Here is an 18,458-nt window from a genome sequence, read left to right on the forward strand (position 1 = left end):
CTGATCCAACAGGAGTGTTGTGCAGAGAAATTCAAGCACTCCAATACTATGGCGATAAGCACCATATAAAATTGCACAAGGAAATAAAATTATTCATCTCCAGTATAAGAGTTGGCATAACGTGCAATAAATAAGGGAAGGGCCACATGAACAATGAAGATAGAAAGTAGTATTGCATCCGATGCACGAAATGAGGCAATGGGTCATGGGGAAAAAACATTATATGACCATGTAACTCAAGACCGCCATAATGCATATGCACAAGGAGGCTGAATTAAAGGTGCACAGGAAACCTAAGATCAGGCATTTTCTACCCTTGGAGTTCTTGACACTGGTTATTTGTTTATCTGAAGCCCATTCCCCCACCCTATACTTCAGAGTCCAAGCTCCAGCCTGAGTCGCAGTTTCCAAGAGCTGTCTACACAGTATTTTTAGAGCGCTAGCACATGCCCCCACTACCCCTAGCCTGTTGACAATGAGTTGGAAGGCTGGTTCCCTGGGCTCCATGCAGTGTGTGGACATAGCCTCAGTATTCTGTTGCACCCAGCACCCCAAGGAACATGGGTAAGGGACCTGAAGGAACAATCCCATCAATAAAGTGTTATTTTTTAAACAGAAGTTTCTCTGTCTATGTTACAACTACTGTAGATTTGAAACGGATACATTTCAAGTTGAATTTCTCTCCAGTTAGGCTCTTCATTGCTTTAATTTCCCTGAGCGTGAACAATGAGAACAGATTGATCAATCTAGTGGCTTTCATTTCACGCAGCCTCATGCTGCTGCAGGAGAGCTGATACCTGCAATCACCACAGGACAAAGTTTACATTGGAACAGAAGTGTGCTTGTGTTCTTTGAATCATCAGACGTGTTATAATGGTTTGTTACTTTTAGGATTGATGCAAAAGAAACGTGGTTCTTTTAGTTCAGGCAAGAAATTCACAGCCTGGGGTTTTCCTCATTTTCCAGGCAGCTCTGTCATTTTCACATGCAGTTTGACTGTTATGTTGCCAGCATCTCTCTAAACTTTAGTACCTTCCCCCACCTGGCAGAAGATAAAAAAAAGCCACCCAACACCCCTTGTGCCGAGGAGAAGCTCTAGAGAAGCACACCCTGGGAACTCTGGTCCCATTAAGCACATTTTGGGCAGCTGTGTTCACACTGGCATATGAGGTCCTGGTCTTGGAGTGATGTCAGTTTAGCCATCGAAGATCTGTGTGCGCAATAGCATCAGCTCTTGGGTCTCTGTAAAACCTGATATGCTGAATGAAAGTGGCCTGTTGTGGCATAGCTCCTTTGTATGCTCCATTTACTGGTCTTGGAGAGAACGTGTACATTTCCCTATCAGCTCTGGAAGAATTTCAAGCACTAATGAGGCTCTGTTTTGCCTTTCTGAGAGATGTGACCTCATCAAGACTTTTTGTTCTTGGACAAACATCAGCATTCATTCCACCGAGGCCACCCATGGGGAGAGAGCAAAGGAAAAGGCAACACAGAAACTGGGCCGACAAGAACATTCTCAAGGGGACAGATGCCATTTGCTTCTCATTCCAATTCCTGGCAGAACGACAAGCCCTGGCTGGACATGGTTCTGGAGCACTGTCAGGCATGAAGCTGCCTGTTCCACCCATTTTTTCTCACTCAGATAGTAGCTCCTGTAATCTTTTGACCAACTAACTAAAGTGAATTAGGTGGCTGATCTGCCATTGTCGTTTGAAGGATGCACCGAGTACTCCCATAGTGCCACAAGACCCGAACTGGTGGGGTGAGGGGGGATAGCCCTCTCCTTCAATACAATGAGGAAGAGAGGTCCTCTCTGGGGAGCTGGATAATTCTCTGGCCCAGCAGTGAATATCCCTGCAATTGCCGGAACAACCAAGCTGGGGATCTAAATTTGGCTATTTACTAAGCATTAAAGAGTTAGGAGGTGCCTAGGTCAAGAATCTCAGCTTGTTGATTAGCTCTGCTACCTGTCACTCAAATGAGAAAGGATCTAAAGTTTCCACCTACCAATCAGTATCTGAGAAGATCAATTCCCAGATCTTACTGTGGAAGCCCAGGCGAGTGCATGTCCTGGACAGTCAGGGCTGCAGTGCAGGGGAGCATTAACTGCGCCAGAGTTTCCTTAACAGCACAAGCCAGTTCAGTGCCCTCATCAAAGACGACAGCATGAAAGGATTAAATACTTGCTGGGCTTTTGTAGCTTTTCCAAAGTGCCCCAGTACTGCACTACTTTGCCTTAAGAGGCTACAGCAATGCTCTGCAGAATCCAGTTGGAATGGCAGGTGAGGTTCCCCTGTCATCAATCTCATGCAGACAGCAGACTTTGAAAGCCAATAGGCAGGTGGGTGAGGTAACATCTTTTATTGGACCAACTTCTGTTGGTGAGAGAGACAAGCTTTCGAGCCACACAGAGCTCTTCCTCAGGTCTAGGAAGGGTACTCCCAGTCTCTCAGCTAAATACAAGGTGGAACAGATTGTTTAGCATAAGTAGTTAGCACATGTTGTAAGGGACCATTCAGAAGTTGGTCCCATAAAATAAATTATCTCACCCACCTTATCTCTCTAGTATCCTGAGACCAACATGGCTAAACCTACATTGCATACAATAGGCAGTTAGGCCATTTTGCAGGTAAGGAAGTCATGGCACCATGTCAGGAAAGAGAATCTGGTATCTCCTATAATTTCTATCACCAGGCTGGCCCTGCTAGAGATCTCTTACTGCCCAGGGTTTTAGTGATGCCACCTGCCACACAATTTCCACCCTCACCCACAGGACGTCATAGCACAGGCTGCATCACATTGGCAGAGTTGGATAGGGGTCCCCATCAGAGCTGCTCCTAAATGGTCTTTGGGGAGTGGAGAGCAATTGCCATTTCTAAGCATTTGAGCTAGTTCACTCTGTGACTGAAGAGTCTGGCCACCAGAATGCCTGACTGTCTGCACGTGGACACAGAATTAGCTCAAGTCTGGTAAGTGAGAGTGAAGGGGCAGTAAGCATTACCTTATCGTTCAGGAGGGGTTTGATCTCTGTCAGCTGCACATCCTGCAGTTCATCCATGGCAGCGGGTACAGAATCGTATAATCTGCAGAGTGGCAAATCAGTGACCCTGGAACAGAAGGAGAGGACAGGATTAGAGATGATGATATTTCAAAAGGATCCTCCCCACTGTGACCAATGGCTGTGCTTACAGCACAGCTACTAGTATATACTAAGCCTGAAACCTCCTGGCCTTGTTCCCAGTGAAACATGGCACATCTACAACACAGTGGGGAAGAGCAGCTTGGTTTGTGCTTGAGTGAGTCACACCAAGTGACCTCCCCACACTGCAGGGAACCCCTGCTAGGAATCTCTCACCCGCTGAAAACTGTGCAACACACTGGCCTCCTCACACACACACTCCATCAGTTCTCATGCCGGAAACCTGCAGGGCACATAGCTCTGATGCTGCAGAGCTTCCCACTTGTGCATCACCACAGACTTTAACCTAGCAGGAAGATCATGGCCCTGAGTATGTTGTATGGATCTGGCTCTTTTAGTGGCACTGGCACTTTAAGACTGCTCTGCTCAATAAAAAACAGCTGAGATAGAGCACCTAGAAGGGATAATGGAAAAGACGCAGTTCCAGTTGCGTCTGATCTGGGATTACATCCCAGAGAGATAAGGTAATGCTCTCTGACAAATGCCATCACCATTTCCAATGGCACCCCTACATTAGTCAGGTTACTCAAGACATGTCCCACCACGAGTAGACAGAGGAACTTCAGTAGAACCTAAACAAACTTCACTTGTAAGCTTCTAAGGCAGGGACGGTGTTTTTGCTGTGTGTGTTCGTACAGCACCGAGCACTATTGGGTCCTGATCAATGATTGGGGTCCTCAGGAACTACCACAATACAATTAAACAACCATCCAGGTGAACGAACAGCACAATGGCAGATGGAAATCACTGGTGACAAATGCAAAGTAACACACACTGGAAGGAATATTAAATACTCCCACACATGCTGGGTTCTGTACTGACTATAACCACTCAATAAAGACCTGGGCATCATTGTGGGCACCTCAATGGAAACCTATGGTCAATGTGCAGGAGTGATAGAAAACCACTAACATGTTTCCCTGGAGCTGCAATTTCTGCATTAGGATGAGTTGGGAGATATTTTAAGACACATTTACACTTCTTCTATGCTATGAGCTGGCGTGTGATTCCCAGCTCGGGTACACATACTTGCACTAGCTCAATGAGAGCTAGCGCAGTATAAATAGCAGTGTAGCATGGGCAGTGGCAGTGCAGGTGCGGCTGAATTGTGCTGAGTACGGACCCACCATTTTCAGGCATGTTTGGCACAGCTCAGCTGTGCCTTTGCAGCCACTGCCCATGCTACACTGCTATTCACGCAGGCACAGGACAGAAAGAGGGGGTTATGGGTGACAGATTGTTGTAATAAGTCATAAATCCAGTGTCTGTTCAGTCCATGAGTTAGTGTCTAGCAGAGTTATGCATTTAAGCTCCCAGGCTCATCTTTTGAAAGGGTTGTGCAGGTGTCCTTTCAGGATAACGACAGACAGGTGAGACAGCGTGATTGGTTTGTGAGAAGTGTTCACCCACAGGTGAAAGGGTGTTTTTGTGTTGTCATTTTCCTATTTCACTCAAGAGCCCTCTTTTTGTCCTGCAGAGGTGTGATCGGGGCCACTCTACCTTGAATGGTCCCTTACAATATGTTCTAACTACTCATGTTAAACAATCTGTTCCACCTGGCATTTTGCTGTGATGCTGGGAGTACCCTTCCCAGACCCGAAGAAGAGCTTAGTGTGGTTGGAAAACATACACTGCAAACTACATCATATTACACAGAGATGCCTAGCTGCATCTGACCAATCTATTAGATGAGCAAAAAGAGGCAGCTAAAATGATGATTACAGCTCACTGTGATCTTTCTCACAGTTCTAAATTGGACCACTCCCCTTGCTCACCCCAGTGTTCATCATCCTGTATTTCTGGTTCAATATGATGAGGTTTGCAATCAAGCTGTGAATTCAATCTCTCCATGCATGGATGCAGGAGCTTACTCTAGGTCTGGTTGCAGCAGATTCTTTTCATGCTCAAATAAAACAGTTCATGTAGCACACACATAAGTAAGGCCTTGTCAATACTACAGAGTTTTGTCGACCCAAGTTACGCCGATGATCAAAACCTGCTATAATTACATCGCTTCTGCATGTTCACACAACACTACTTACGTCAGCAGAGCACATCCACAGTTGGTGCTTTAGCACTGACAGTGAGAGCAGTGCACAGTGGGTATCTATCCTGCTGTGCTACTCACCACCTTCTGCAGCTAGGAATTGTGGTAAGGCAGAGTGGATAGCTGTGCATCATGGGTGTGGGGTCAATAGCCCATGATGTAGTTTTTTCCGTCCCATCATTCCATGGGCTTCCGACTGCGTTTCACGACATTTTTCAACAGCCCATTTACTGTGCACGTGCCATCTGTCTGAAAGCATGGATCCTGCTCTGCTCTCTGCTGCTATGCTCACTGCTCTGAACACATCTTGGCTGATCATGCAGTGTATCATGCGTTCCCAATCTGAACAGGAATCAGAGGTGCCTGACCTGCTGTGTGCCATGGAAAGAAGCAACACCAGATTACTTTTGACATTCACGGAGCAGCTCCACATGGTGGACCATCACTTTTGGGCTCGGGAAACAAGCACTGAGTGGTGGGATCACATTGGTAGGCAGGAACCTTTGGATGCGCAAAGCCACCTTCCTGGAATTGCGTGCGGAGCTCGCCCCAGCCCTGCAGGGCAAGGACACTCGAATGAGAGCTGCCCTCTGGGTGGAGAAGTATGTGGTGATCACTGTGTGGAAGCTGGCGACCCCAGACTTCTTGCAGTGGGTCGTGAATTGGTTTGCAGTCGGGAAGTTCACCATTGGGGCTGCATTAATGAAGTGTGCAGGGCCATTAATCATATCCTGCTAAAAAGGACTGTGACTCTTGGCAATATGCGTGAAACAGTGGATGTCTTTGCGGCAATGGGATTCCCTGAGGAGGGATGATAGCTGGCACGCATATCCCAATTTTGGCCCTGGACCATCTTGCAATGGAGTACATCAATAGGAAGGGCTACTTCTTTACGGTATTGCAGGTGCTTGTGGATCACTGTGGATGTTTCACTGACATCAATGTGGGATTGTCCGGGAAGGTGCATGACGCACGCATCTTCAGGAATGCATCTGTACAGAACGCTGCAAGCAGGGACTTTCTTGCCTGACCAGAAGATTCCAGTGGGGGAATGTTGAAATGCCTATAGCAATCCTGGGAGTCCCAGAGTACCCCTTACTTCCATGGCTCATGAAGCCTTATACAGGAAATTTGGACAGCAGCAAGAAGCACTTCAACAATAGGCTGAGCAGGTGCAGAAAGATGGTAGAACATGCCTTTGGCAGGAGCCTAAGGGTGAAAAGTTTCCCCTGGGGTGGAGCATGGAGGCGGATTGCCTAATACCAGGGCTATTAGAGGGGCACAACAGGGAGCTATTCGAATCAGGGAGGCTTTGAGGCAACATTTTGACATTGTGCACCAGTAATGTGTCTTTCTATGCAGCACTCTGCGATGCTTTGTTCACCTGCTGCCTTAATGATTCCTGACTGTGATTTGTAGTCAGCAAATTATCAAATTGCAACTGTGTATTAATTCCAGCAGCAACCCGTGTGTAGGAGACAAACAAAGATTGGCTATCTTTCAGAGAGTATGTTTTTATTAAATACCAATTAACAACACACACAAAAGGCTTGGTGGGGAGGGAGATAACAATGAAGGGCAGTGTATGCTCTGATAGCTGTGTTAAGTCCAGCGATCATTTTGGAAGCTGTCTGAAGGGGTGGAGTGAATGGGGTACTGAGACGGGCTGGGAAGTTGCAAGGAATGTGTGCGGGGAGTTTGGGGAGGGCATGGAAAGCAGTTCTGTATTGGCTGCAGAGAGGGCCGAGCACGTATGAATTTAGCCTGCAGTGTGATTAGAGACTTCAACATCTCCATACGCTCCTCCATCACTAATCATCCACTCCTGGCCCATTAAAATTCACTCCTGGCTCTCCTTTCTGTCCTGTCTGTATTATAATTTTCTTTTAAAGTCTCTCTCCACACCCTGCATTCCTGTTTTTTGGCTTCTGAGGATTGGAGCACCTCTTGAAACGTCCTCCTTGGTTGCTTCCTTATCTGGTGGAAGCACTCCGCTGGTGTGTAGGGGGTTCCCCTGAAGGCCACATCTGCAGAAGCACAAGAAATAATAAACAGAAGCATGATTGTTAGTGCACGAATAGCATGAATTATTGTAGAAAGATGCACCCCTTTTTAAATATGAACTTCAGTTTCTCACTGTCCCTGGGCAAGCACACAGCTCAGTGAACGCCCTAAACATGGTGAGTTCAGCCTGGGGAGGGGGATGCTCAAGATGGGGCACAAGGTCTAGCAGATTTTTTAAGGGGATCACTGCAGGTGACTAGGGATACTATTTAAATTCTGCCACCCTTTTCCACAGGCAGGGGTCATTGAAGCTCATATCTCATTCCTGATGATAAGCAAGGATGCAAGGGTGCATCTCCTGCATGCATGCGGCTTCAGACCAGGTCCCTATGCTGTTCACCTGTGAGCTGCTTTAGTCCCTGTACAAATGACTGCTAATTGGTATGGGAAAGTTTCCTACAATGGGGGAAGGAAGCAAGCAGCTCTGCCAAGAAATCTTCGGCCGAGGATTGGCGAGTACCTTGAGGAAAGTTTCCTAGAGATCTCTCTGGAGGATTCCCCTGAAATCTCAGTGTGCATTGACACACTGTTCCGCCACACTGCTTAGCTGCACAAGCGAAGGTGGAGCACACTCAAACACAGCTAGTCTTGTACACTTCTATCCCTTCACCTACTTCTAGAATATACAAAGCAAAGGACAGCTCTACTTCATATAACTGAGCAGCATCAACTCAAAAAGATCACTTACCAGAGCTCTCCTCTCCTGCACCATGTGTGCCAGAAACAGACTGCTGGGACTGACTAGACCCCTCCAGAGTGGAAAAGCGGTCCTGACTCACTGCACCATCAGATGACCCTGCCGTAGGCTCCACATCGTCCTCCAATTCGACCTCCTTATCCACGACTTCATCCTTGGGGTTTAGTCTGCTGCCCACTTTCTCTAGCCCCGCAGAAGTATCCACGGGGCTCTTGGTGGTGGATGTGGGGTCACCGCCGATGATGGTGTCCATCTCCTAACAGAAGCAGCAGGTCTTCGGCGCAGCACCAGAGGGATGGTTTGACTCCCTTGCCTTCTGGTACGCTTGCCTCAGCTCCTTTATCTTCACACGGCACAGATGTATGTCCCATTCGTAGCCCTTATCCAATATGCCATGAGAAATCTGACCAGGTATCGAAGTTCCTATGGCTGGAATGAAACTGGGCCTGCATAGCCTCCTCTCCCCACAATGCCAGCAGATCCAATAACTCAGGTGTGCTCCAAGCAGGTGAGTGTTTGCTGCATGGAGCTGCCATGGTCAGCTGAGAAGATGGAATGTGAGCTCTCCACACTGACCAAACAGGAAGTTGAATTTCAAAAATTCCCAGGCCTCTAAAGGAGGAGGGACGGATGCCTGTTTACCTGGGTGCAGGGCAGTGGAATTCAAACTGCTGACCAGAGCAATCAGGATAGGCATTGTGGGACACCTCCTGGAGGCCATTTACAGCGACATAAGCAAATGCAGTATCTATATGACTTTGCTGCAAAAAACTCTGTAGTTTAAGCTAAAGTGATGTAAAAATTCATTTCACACAACTCTGTCAAAAGAGTCTGAAGCTTATGTGACAGGATAGCCTAGTTTTGGCAATTAATTGATCTTTGATTATTAGCAGGTTAATTTGCCCGTTAGATGGGGTGGGATCTGAGTTACTACAGAGAATTCTTTCCTGGGTGTCTGGCTGGTGAGTCTTGCCCACATGCGCAGCGTTTAACTGATCGCCATATTTGGGGTTGGGAAGGAATTTTCCTCCAAGGAAGATTGGCAGAGGCCCTGGAGGTTTTTCACCTTCCTCTGCAGCGTGGGGCACGGGTCACTTGCTGGAGGATTCTCTGCACCTTGAAGTCTTTAAACCACGATTTGAGGATTTCAATAACTCAGACATAGGTTAGGGGGTTGTTACAGGAGTGGGTGGGTGAGATTCTGTGGCCCGCATTGTGCAGGGGGTCAGACTAGATGATCATAATGGTCCCTTCTGACCTTAAGTCTGAGAGTCTATGAGCTCTACGCCCCGTGTCAAGGTGGTTTTATTTTGTTGGCAAAGCAGGAGAGTTTTGTTGGCAGAAGGAGCACCGTAGTGTGTACACCGCCGCCGTTTTGTTGATGAAAGCTGACTTTTGTCGACAAAACTCTGTAGTGTAGACAAGACCTCAAGTCCTCACAATGGTTCTGCCATTTCCCGCTTGCCCACGTATGATATACGGTTAAAGCAAGACCTATGTTAAAAGAACTAACCAGGGAATGCATCTCCTCTCGATTGCTACTAGGGAATTGGGGATGAGCTGTGATTTTTATTCTGAATTTAACCTCAACATGAGAGGAAGCAACTCATAGCCAAAAGCTGCCCTGCAAGACACAGACAGTCTGGCAGGTCATTCTCATGATGTTAGCATACTGCTCTCCCTCCTCCCAGAGCTAATGCCCTAGCAACAATAGAGACAAGACGTAAATCAGCACAGAGCTAGAAAGATTTTATTCCAGCTTAATCGCTCTGCAGAGCTGCATTAGGAAAATCCATTGCCCCACTCTCCTCCTGCTGCCCTATTAGTCCCGTCCAGGGCACTCCCCCACAACACAACTGGTTGGAACAGTCTCACAAAGTGCAAAAATCCTCTATGTTCTCATCAGTCCTGCCTAACGAAGGATTAGCTTTTATCCAGGCGGCCTGGATAATGAAGAGAGGGGCTGGACTATCAGCAAATGCACTGCAGGCCACACCCTGCTATCTGAAAGTCTAGGGCCTGGTCTACACTAGGCGTTTAAACCGGTTTTAGGAGCATAAAACCGATTTAACGCCACACCCGTCCACACTGAGAGGCCCTTTATATCGGTATAAAGGGCTCTTTAAACCGGTTTCTGTACTCCTCAATAACGAGAGGAGTAGCGCTAATATCGGTATTACCATATCGGATTAGGGTTAGTGTGGCCGCAGATCGACGGTATTGGCCTCCGGGCGGTATCCCACAGTGCACCACTGACTGCTCTGGACAGCAATCTGAACTCGGATGCAGTGTCCAGGTAGACAGGAAAAGCCCCGCGAACTTTTGAATATTTCCTGTTTGCCCAGCGTGGAGCTCCGATCAGCATGTGTGGAGATGCAGTTAAAAAAATCAAAATAAAGAAAGAGCTCCCGCATGGACCATGCGGATGTGATCGCTGTAAGGGCAGGCAAATCTGTTCTCTCAGTGCTCCGTTACAGAAGACGAAATTCAAAATCATTTTTAAAAAATCTCCAGACAGACGCCATAGCAGGGGCTCAGCGCACTGCTGCGTGACAAGCGTAACAGAAAGCCAAAGAATCAAATGGACGCTCATGGACTGGAGGACTCAAGCTATCCCACAGTTCCTGCAGTCTCCGAAAAGTATTTGCATTCTTGGCTGAGCTCCAAATGCTTCTAGGGTCAAACACAGTGTCCGCGGTGGGTCAGGGCATAGCTCGGCAATCTATGCACCCTCCCCCGCCCACCCCTAGAAGTGAAAGGGAAAACAATCCTCTGGTTGACTCTTTTACATGTCACCCTATCTTTACTGAATGCTGCAGATAGATGCGATGCTGCAGCACTCAACGCCAATATCCTTGCTCCCCCCCCCCCACCATGGGTGGCTGATGGTACAAAATGACTGGTACCCATCCTCATCATCAGCCTATTGGCACATGGGGCAGTGCAAAAGGACTGGTAACCATGCCGACTAGCATCGGTAAGGTCGATCAAGGGCGCCTGGTCCTAATTTTTCCTGGTAGATGGTGCAGTATGGCTGGTAACCATCGTCATCATAGCAACAGGGGGCTGAGCTCCATCAGCCCCCACCCTTCATGTGTAAAGAAAAGATTCAATTGCCCCTGGACTAGCAGAGGGATGCTGGGCTCCTCTCCTCCACACTCCTTACTGTCCTGTCTGGACTATCATAGCAGCTGGAGGCTGCCTTCCACTCATTTCTCACTAACAAGTCACTGTGTCTTATTCCTGCATTCTTTATTACTTCATCACACAAGTGGGGGGACAATGCTATGGTAGCCCAGGAAGGCTGGGGGAAAAATGGAATCAACAGGTGGGGTTGTTGCAGGAGCACCCCCTGTGAATAGCATACAGCTCATAATTTCTGCGGGATCTGACACAGAGCAGCTGTGCTCTCTGGTTCTATGATACAGTGGTTCTCTAGTACACTTGCCCATATTCTAGGCAGGACTGATTCTATTTTTAGATACCAAAAAGGAGGGATTGACTCAGGGAGTCATTCCCAATTTTGGCTTTTGCGCCCCTGGCTGATCAACCAGGGGCACTTATGACAGCAGCAAATGGCACAGTGCAAAAGGACTGGTAACCATGATCATCTTATTACCAATTTATGGTATGGTAGATGGTACAGTATGGCTAGTAACCATCTCTGCTGTCATGCAAAAGCAAAAGCATGCTTCTGTGTAGCGCTGCTGAATCGCCTCTGTGAGCGGCATCTAGTACACATACGGTGATTGTCACAAAAGGCAAAACAGGCTCCATGATTGCCATGCTATGGCATCTGCCAGGGCAATCCAGGGAAAAAAGGCGCGAAATGCTTGTCTGCCGTTGCTTTCCCAGAGGAAGGAGTGACTGACGACATTTACCCAGAACCACCCGCGACAATGATTTTTGCCCCATCAGGCACTGGGATCTCAACCCAGAATTCCAAAGGGCGGGGGAGACTGCGGGAACTATGGGATAGCTACGGAATAGCTACCCACAGTGCAACGCTCCAGAAATCGACGCTAGCCTCGGACTGTGGACGCACACCACCGATGTAATGTGTTTAGTGTGGCCGCGCACACTCGATTTTATACAATCTGTTTTGCTAAACCGGTTTATGTAAATTCGGAATAATCCCGTAGTGTAGACGTACCCTAGGAAGGAAGTATGTAGAGCACAAGACCAAGAAAATTAGATTATACACAAATCTGATCACCCCCCACTTCCATCCTGCAACAGAATAAAGGGTCCTGCCCCCAGGATTTTACACTCTCCAGCAGCTGATGATCTGAAAGCAGAGCCAGAACGTGTGTGGGTGAAGGTTACAGGAGCTGAACGGGTTTTGAGGTGACAGCAGAAGGTGACAGACTGCCCCTTACAGCCGGAGAGTTTACTCCCTGCAGCTGGCTTACTCTCCTCTGAAGGAGGATGTCCTTTGGGCCAGGCACTTGCAGGAAGGGAATGCTGACAGGACCCTTGGAAGCTCTCTCCCATTCAGCAGAATGCTCCACACCACCGCACTCTGACTCTTTAGAGTGACTGCTCTGGCAGCTGGCCAAGCAAAAGGCTTTAATGCCACCCTGGAAACCTCATTACCGTTGGACATACAGTCCTCCTGCCTGGCCTAGATTGGCTGCCACACAGACAAGGAGTGCAGCTGGTGCAGAGTGGACTCTTGAGGCAAGAGTTCTACCGGGTACCACAGGCCATGAAGAGGTGTCTTCCCAGAGTCTCCTACACAACCAAAGTGATGCATAGCCTGAACACTTCTTTGCTTGGGTTCCTCCAACTGAAAATGCACCAGAAAGCTGTGTCTGGGGTGGGAAGCCACACCTGATGGCTGCTCTGATTTGCTGGTGGAGCAGTGAAAGGGTCAGGAATAACTTGGAGAGAGACTAGTGTTGCCTGTAAAATGCAGATAATACTCCCCCTCTTGCTCTTGTTGATGTAGCTTGTAGCTTTCTGGGCTCTCACATACAGCACCTAGCTTCCCCCCAATTTCAGATGCTACGTGCTACTGCAATACCGATGATTAACAACAACAAAACACTGATGTTAGCCTGGTAACAGTTCACTTCCTACTCTCCTATTGTTCCCACTGCCTAGCATTAAAGTTTATGAGACAGCCAGCAGCTCTTTGGAAGACTAATCCAGTGCTTCACAACTTTAAACCTATTGGCGCTGGGCAGCAGACTTCCCAAGGCCCATCATTTAGTATGCGGCAGGCTGAGAATTGTACAGAGCATCTCCTCAAAGGGTAGTGAGGTCTAGTATCGCCTGCCTGCAACTGAAGAGGCAGACAGACCCGGTGGGTCCTTCAAGAGCAGTGCCATTTCCACTCTGCCAGGTTATAACATTAACCTTAGAGTACATTCAAAATATGACAGCAAAGAGAAGTGTCCAAAAGTGTGAGAAACACTCAAGTGAAAAGGAAGAGCACTGCAGAAGGCAGGGTGCAGCTGAAGCAACAGGTTTGTGTGGAATGATCTACACATGCATTTCTCTTTATATGGCTCAGTACAGTATCCTGGGCAATTGCTCCCTACACTTGCATTTGCACACAGATGACACTCGCAGGAAACTCCTCCTAAACCAGTTTTTCCTTCCCAAAGGCTTCTTGGAGACTTGGATAGATCTGCACTCTCTGGAAATGGGTTCCAGAAGCATCAAGACAAAGTCACCTGGTGGATACATAATTGATAAGGGGCCTGGAGCTCTGAGTAGGGGACAGGAAAGTCCTAGAGGTACAGGGGGTAGAAGGGTACAAATACCCTCTTGCAGAAATCCTCAAACAAGCCCTCAGTAAATCAGATAAGTAGAAGCCCCATTATCCCGCCAGAGCATTAACAACGCTCCCACTGAGGGCTTGCCTATGTGGAAACAGGAGCCGAAATCATGCATGTACATGCTATTTCAGAATAAGAGTGCCCTAAATAGACAGGTAAAATTTTCATTTAAATTATACCGAAATAGAATGCTCTTATTCTGAAAGAAGTGCATACACCCACGGAACAGCACCAGGATAGCTGAAGGTGCGAATTACAGCCCTGTTGGTTATTTTAACTCCCATTTCTGTGCAGACAAGCCCTCAGAGTGCTGTTCTTCACTCAGAATCAGAGGCCTGAAACACTCACTAGCCACTTGCAATGCACCTGCTTTAACATTCTCATGTATCATGGAAACAGAATCTCCCACACACCACCTGGAAGAAAGGGGATAATTACTTTCCAGAGTCAGCCACTGTGCAACAAAACTTTGTGCTCTGCTGCTGCAAGTCCTTCTACATTCATCATAACCAATCCAGAGCTTCTAATTTATCAACTCCATGACTTGTCACACTCCTGCCTTTACAAATTACATTAGACTTGTCACATCTCTCACAGGGACAATTCTTTAATACAGTTATCAAGCTATGATGCAAAACATGTAAAGGATCAGAGGGGTAGCCGTGTTAGTCTGGTTCTGTAGAAGGTGCCACAGGATTCTTTGCTGCTTCAACATGTAAAGGATACATCTGGGAAAATGTAGATTTCTCTCAGTAAAATATTACCTCACCTACCTTGCCTCTCATATCCTGGGACCAACACAGCTACAGCACTATTTGTCTCTGACTGTCAGCCTAGCAGAGACTATGGGCGTTGGGAAGCCTGTTCTCCAGAGAGCGTGTAGGTTTAAAGCTGTAACAAACTGGGTTAGTCTTCCAAAGGGCTGCTCACTCTCCCTTACAGCCTTGAATAAGCAGTTCTTACCGATATGAGAAGCCAAGAGGGAAGTTCCTTCCAAAGGGGATCTGGGAGTGGGAGATGGGACACAAGGTCAAAACTACTGTTTGTAGACTGAGCAAGACGCTCAGAAGCCTGCTCATTTCCTTGCATCCTGGATATTTACTCAGCATTCACACTGCTGCAGCCTTGGAGAGGCCCTTCCTCAATGATCTTCTGCAGAAAAATCTTTCTCCTACACACTGCCTGCCTTTGTTCCACACCCTGTGTTTGAGCCACTTATTTCCAACAGCTGTCCATACAGCTCCTCTAGACCCCTTTGATTATGCGCACCTTAATCTTGGCACATTCCTTTTTCCAAGTAATAAAACCCTCATTTATAGCCCTGGAGACCCTTTATTATCCTTGCTGCCCTCTGCTTTTTCCTCAGTTCTTCACTAATTCTTCTTGAGCTGTCATTAGTCATCTGTACAGGCCAGTCCAACTCCTGTATTTATACATGCAGGTTAACAGTAACCTTTCAGCTAGGGAGGTAAGGGTCCAAAATTCTCTTTCAATGTCTAAACACTCTACCAAGTTTGCTACTCCCTCTTTACTCCTTAGCCCCTACATTTTTGGTGTTGTACCAGCAACGATGACTGCATATTCTACCATAGTTCCAGTTTCTTGGCACAGAAGTCAAACTATCAGCATTCTGAGAGAGAACTGAAAAACTCCATCTAATTGCTACAGAACATTGTTATACACATAAAAATATATTAGAATTGGAAAAAATACAGAGAAGGGCAACAAAAATGATTAAGGGTATGGAACAGCTTACATCTGGGGAGAGCTTAAAAAGACTAGGACTATACAGCTTGAAAAATAAATGACTAAAGGGGGGATATGATAGAGGTCTATAAAATCATGAATGGTGCGGTTCCCGGATGAAGGGAGCTAGAGAGCCAGCACTCATGGCGGGAGCAGCGCACAGAGCCCCCCGACTGCCCCTCCTCCTAGGAGTTGCAGGGATATGCCGGTCGGAGCCGGGTAGGGAGCCTGCCAACCCACACCAGTAGGGGTCCCAGGCCATGTGCCACTACCCAGCCCCCTCCCTCTCCCCTCCCAGCAACAGCGGAGGTCCAAGACCATGCGCTACTGCCTGGCTCCCCTCTCCCAGCACTAGTGGGGGTCTCTGGCCACTGCCCAGCCCCCCCTCCCAGCACCAGAGGGGGTCCCAGGCCACGTGCCACCGCCAGCCACCTCCCAGCAGGTGTCCTGGGCTGGGTGCCACAGCCTGCCTCCCCCACACCAGCATTCTCCCCCCCCAACACCTGCGGTGCCCCCCAACTGCTCCCCCTCCCGCCCCCCCGGAGCACCTATAGCCCCCCGCCCAAGTTTTAGTTAGAAGTATATAGTAAAAGTCATGGGCAGGTCACAGGCCGTGAATCAAGGAACCAGAGGACATGAAAAGAAGAAAAATTTTAACTGCCTATACACCTATGCCAGGAGCCTGGGTAACAAACTAGAGGAACTAGAATTACTCATTTATGAGCATAAATTCAATCTAGTTGGTATTACTGAAACCTGGCTGGATGACTTGCACTATTGGAATGTTAAAGATCAATGGTTATAGCATATTTAGGAAGGATTGAGTGGGCAAAAGGGGAGGGGAATAGCACTCCATATCAAGAATACCATTACCTGTTTCTTGAAATGCTAATGGATCAAAGTCCTAACAGATAAAGCATAACATAGGGTATTAGTTGGTGTCTGCTACAGACCCCCAAATCTCACTGGGGAACAGGATGGCTGCTCCTTATGTGTAGGGAAAAAAGGCAGAGTGATCATGAAGGACTTAAATTTGAGAGACATATGCTGAAGGTCTGATACTGCTAGTACTAATACATCCTTGGAATTTCTAAATATTATAGGTGACAATTTCCTAATTAAAAAAGTATTTCAGGCAACATAGGGGAATTCTTTATGAGGCCTTGTACTAACAGATAGAAAGGAACTGATCATAAAACTAAAAACTAAAAACTAATGGTAGCTTAGGTACAAGTGATCATAACTTGACCACATTTTTAGTATGCAGGCAGAAAAAAAGTGCAGATCAGGGATAAATATACTTGATGCTTTAATAAGGCCAATTTTACAATGCTGAAAACAGTTGGAAGCCAAATCAGCTGGGAAGAAGAATTTAATCAAAAATGTGAATGATAATTGAGAATTATTTAAGATCACCTTACTATATGCACAAAAAGCCACAATCCCACAACCACCGAAGAAGCTATGCTGGTTAAAAAAAAAACCATCCTGGTGGAGAGGGGAAGTTAAGGCAGCTGTAAAAAATAAAATATAACAAATTGAAGAAAGGGAAAGTTGATAGCAATGAATATAAATCAGAAGATAAGAATTGTAGAAAAAATGATTAGGGAAGCTAAGAGACACAAGGAGAAATCTATGGCCAGTAGAGTTAACAACATAAGACAGAGATTTTTAGATATATTAGGAACAAAAGGAACCCTGACAATAGTATTGGTCCATTACTAGATGAAAATGGTAGAATTATCAATAACAATGAAGAAAAGGCAGAAGTGTTCAATAAATATTTCTATTCTGTATCTGGGGAAAATACACATTACATAGTCTCCACATATGGTGATAACACTCTTGCCATTTCACCAGTATGTTACACAGAAGTTACTGAAGTTAGACATTTTTAAATCAGTGGGTGCAGTAAACTTTCTTCCAGCAGTTTTAAGAGAGATGGCTGAGGAGCTTGGTGGACCATTAATATTGATTTTCAATAAGCCTTGGAACACTGGGAAAGTTCCAGAGGACTGAAAGAAAGATACCATTATGCCAATATTTAATAAGGGTAAATGGAATGACCCAGGTAATTATAGGCCGGCCTGCCTGACATAGATGCCAGGCAAGATAATAGAGCAATTGATACTGGACTCAATATAGAATTAAAGGAGAGTAATGTACTTAATGAAAATCAACATGGATTAATGGAAAAGATATCTTGTAATCGCATAGAAAAAGATAAAGTTAGTTTGATGAGTTTGGTTGAGTCAAAGTGGGTGAGGTAATATCTTTGATTGGACCGACTTCTATTGGCCAGAGAGACATGCTTTCGAGCTTATCCAGAGCTCTTCTTCTGGTCACAAAAGTGGGTACAGTAAACAATATGACCCTAACTTTCTCTCTCTAATATCCTGGGATTGACATGGCTACAATACTGCATACAAGTTTGGTTGATGAAGGTAATGCCGCTGACATAATGTACTTAGACTTCCCATAAAAAATGGAAAATGACTGCCTAGGAAGGAGTACTGCAGAAAGGGATCTGGGGCTCATAGTGGATCACAAGCTAAATATGAGTCAACAGTGTTACACTGTTGCAAAAAAGGAAACATCATTCTGGGACCTATTAGCAGGAGTGTTGTAACAAGACACAAGAAGTAATTCTTCCGCTCTACTCCCTGCTGGTAAGGCCTCAGCTGGAGTATTGTATCCAGTTCTGGGCACCACATTTCAGGAAAGACAGGGACAATCTGGAGAAAGTCCAGAGAAAAGCAACAAAAAATGATTAAAGGTCTACAAAACAATGACCTATGAGGAAAGATTGAAAAAATGGGTTTGTTTAGTCTGGAGAAGATAAGACTGAGGGGGGACATGAAAACAGTTTTCAAGTACTGTACATAAAAGGTTGCTACAAGGAGGAGGGTGAAAAATTGT

At 46.5% G+C, this 18,458-nt stretch overlaps 1 protein-coding gene across 4 annotated transcripts in view; it reads right to left on the minus strand.

Moving 5' to 3' along the window:
• NDRG3 (NDRG family member 3) overlaps window positions 1-18,458 on the minus strand; it is a 119,372-nt gene that overhangs the window by 40,580 nt on the left and 60,334 nt on the right. For all 4 annotated transcript variants that reach the window (XM_039498352.1, XM_039498351.1, XM_039498353.1 and 1 more), the window contains one exon: window positions 3,002-3,107. In XM_039498352.1, the coding sequence (XP_039354286.1) occupies window positions 3,002-3,107 (106 nt within the window). The remainder of the gene's footprint in view (window positions 1-3,001; window positions 3,108-18,458) is intronic.

The sequence above is a fragment of the Mauremys reevesii genome, linkage group 13, assembly GCF_016161935.1.
Source record: "Mauremys reevesii isolate NIE-2019 linkage group 13, ASM1616193v1, whole genome shotgun sequence".
Lineage (NCBI taxonomy): Eukaryota > Metazoa > Chordata > Testudines > Geoemydidae > Mauremys > Mauremys reevesii.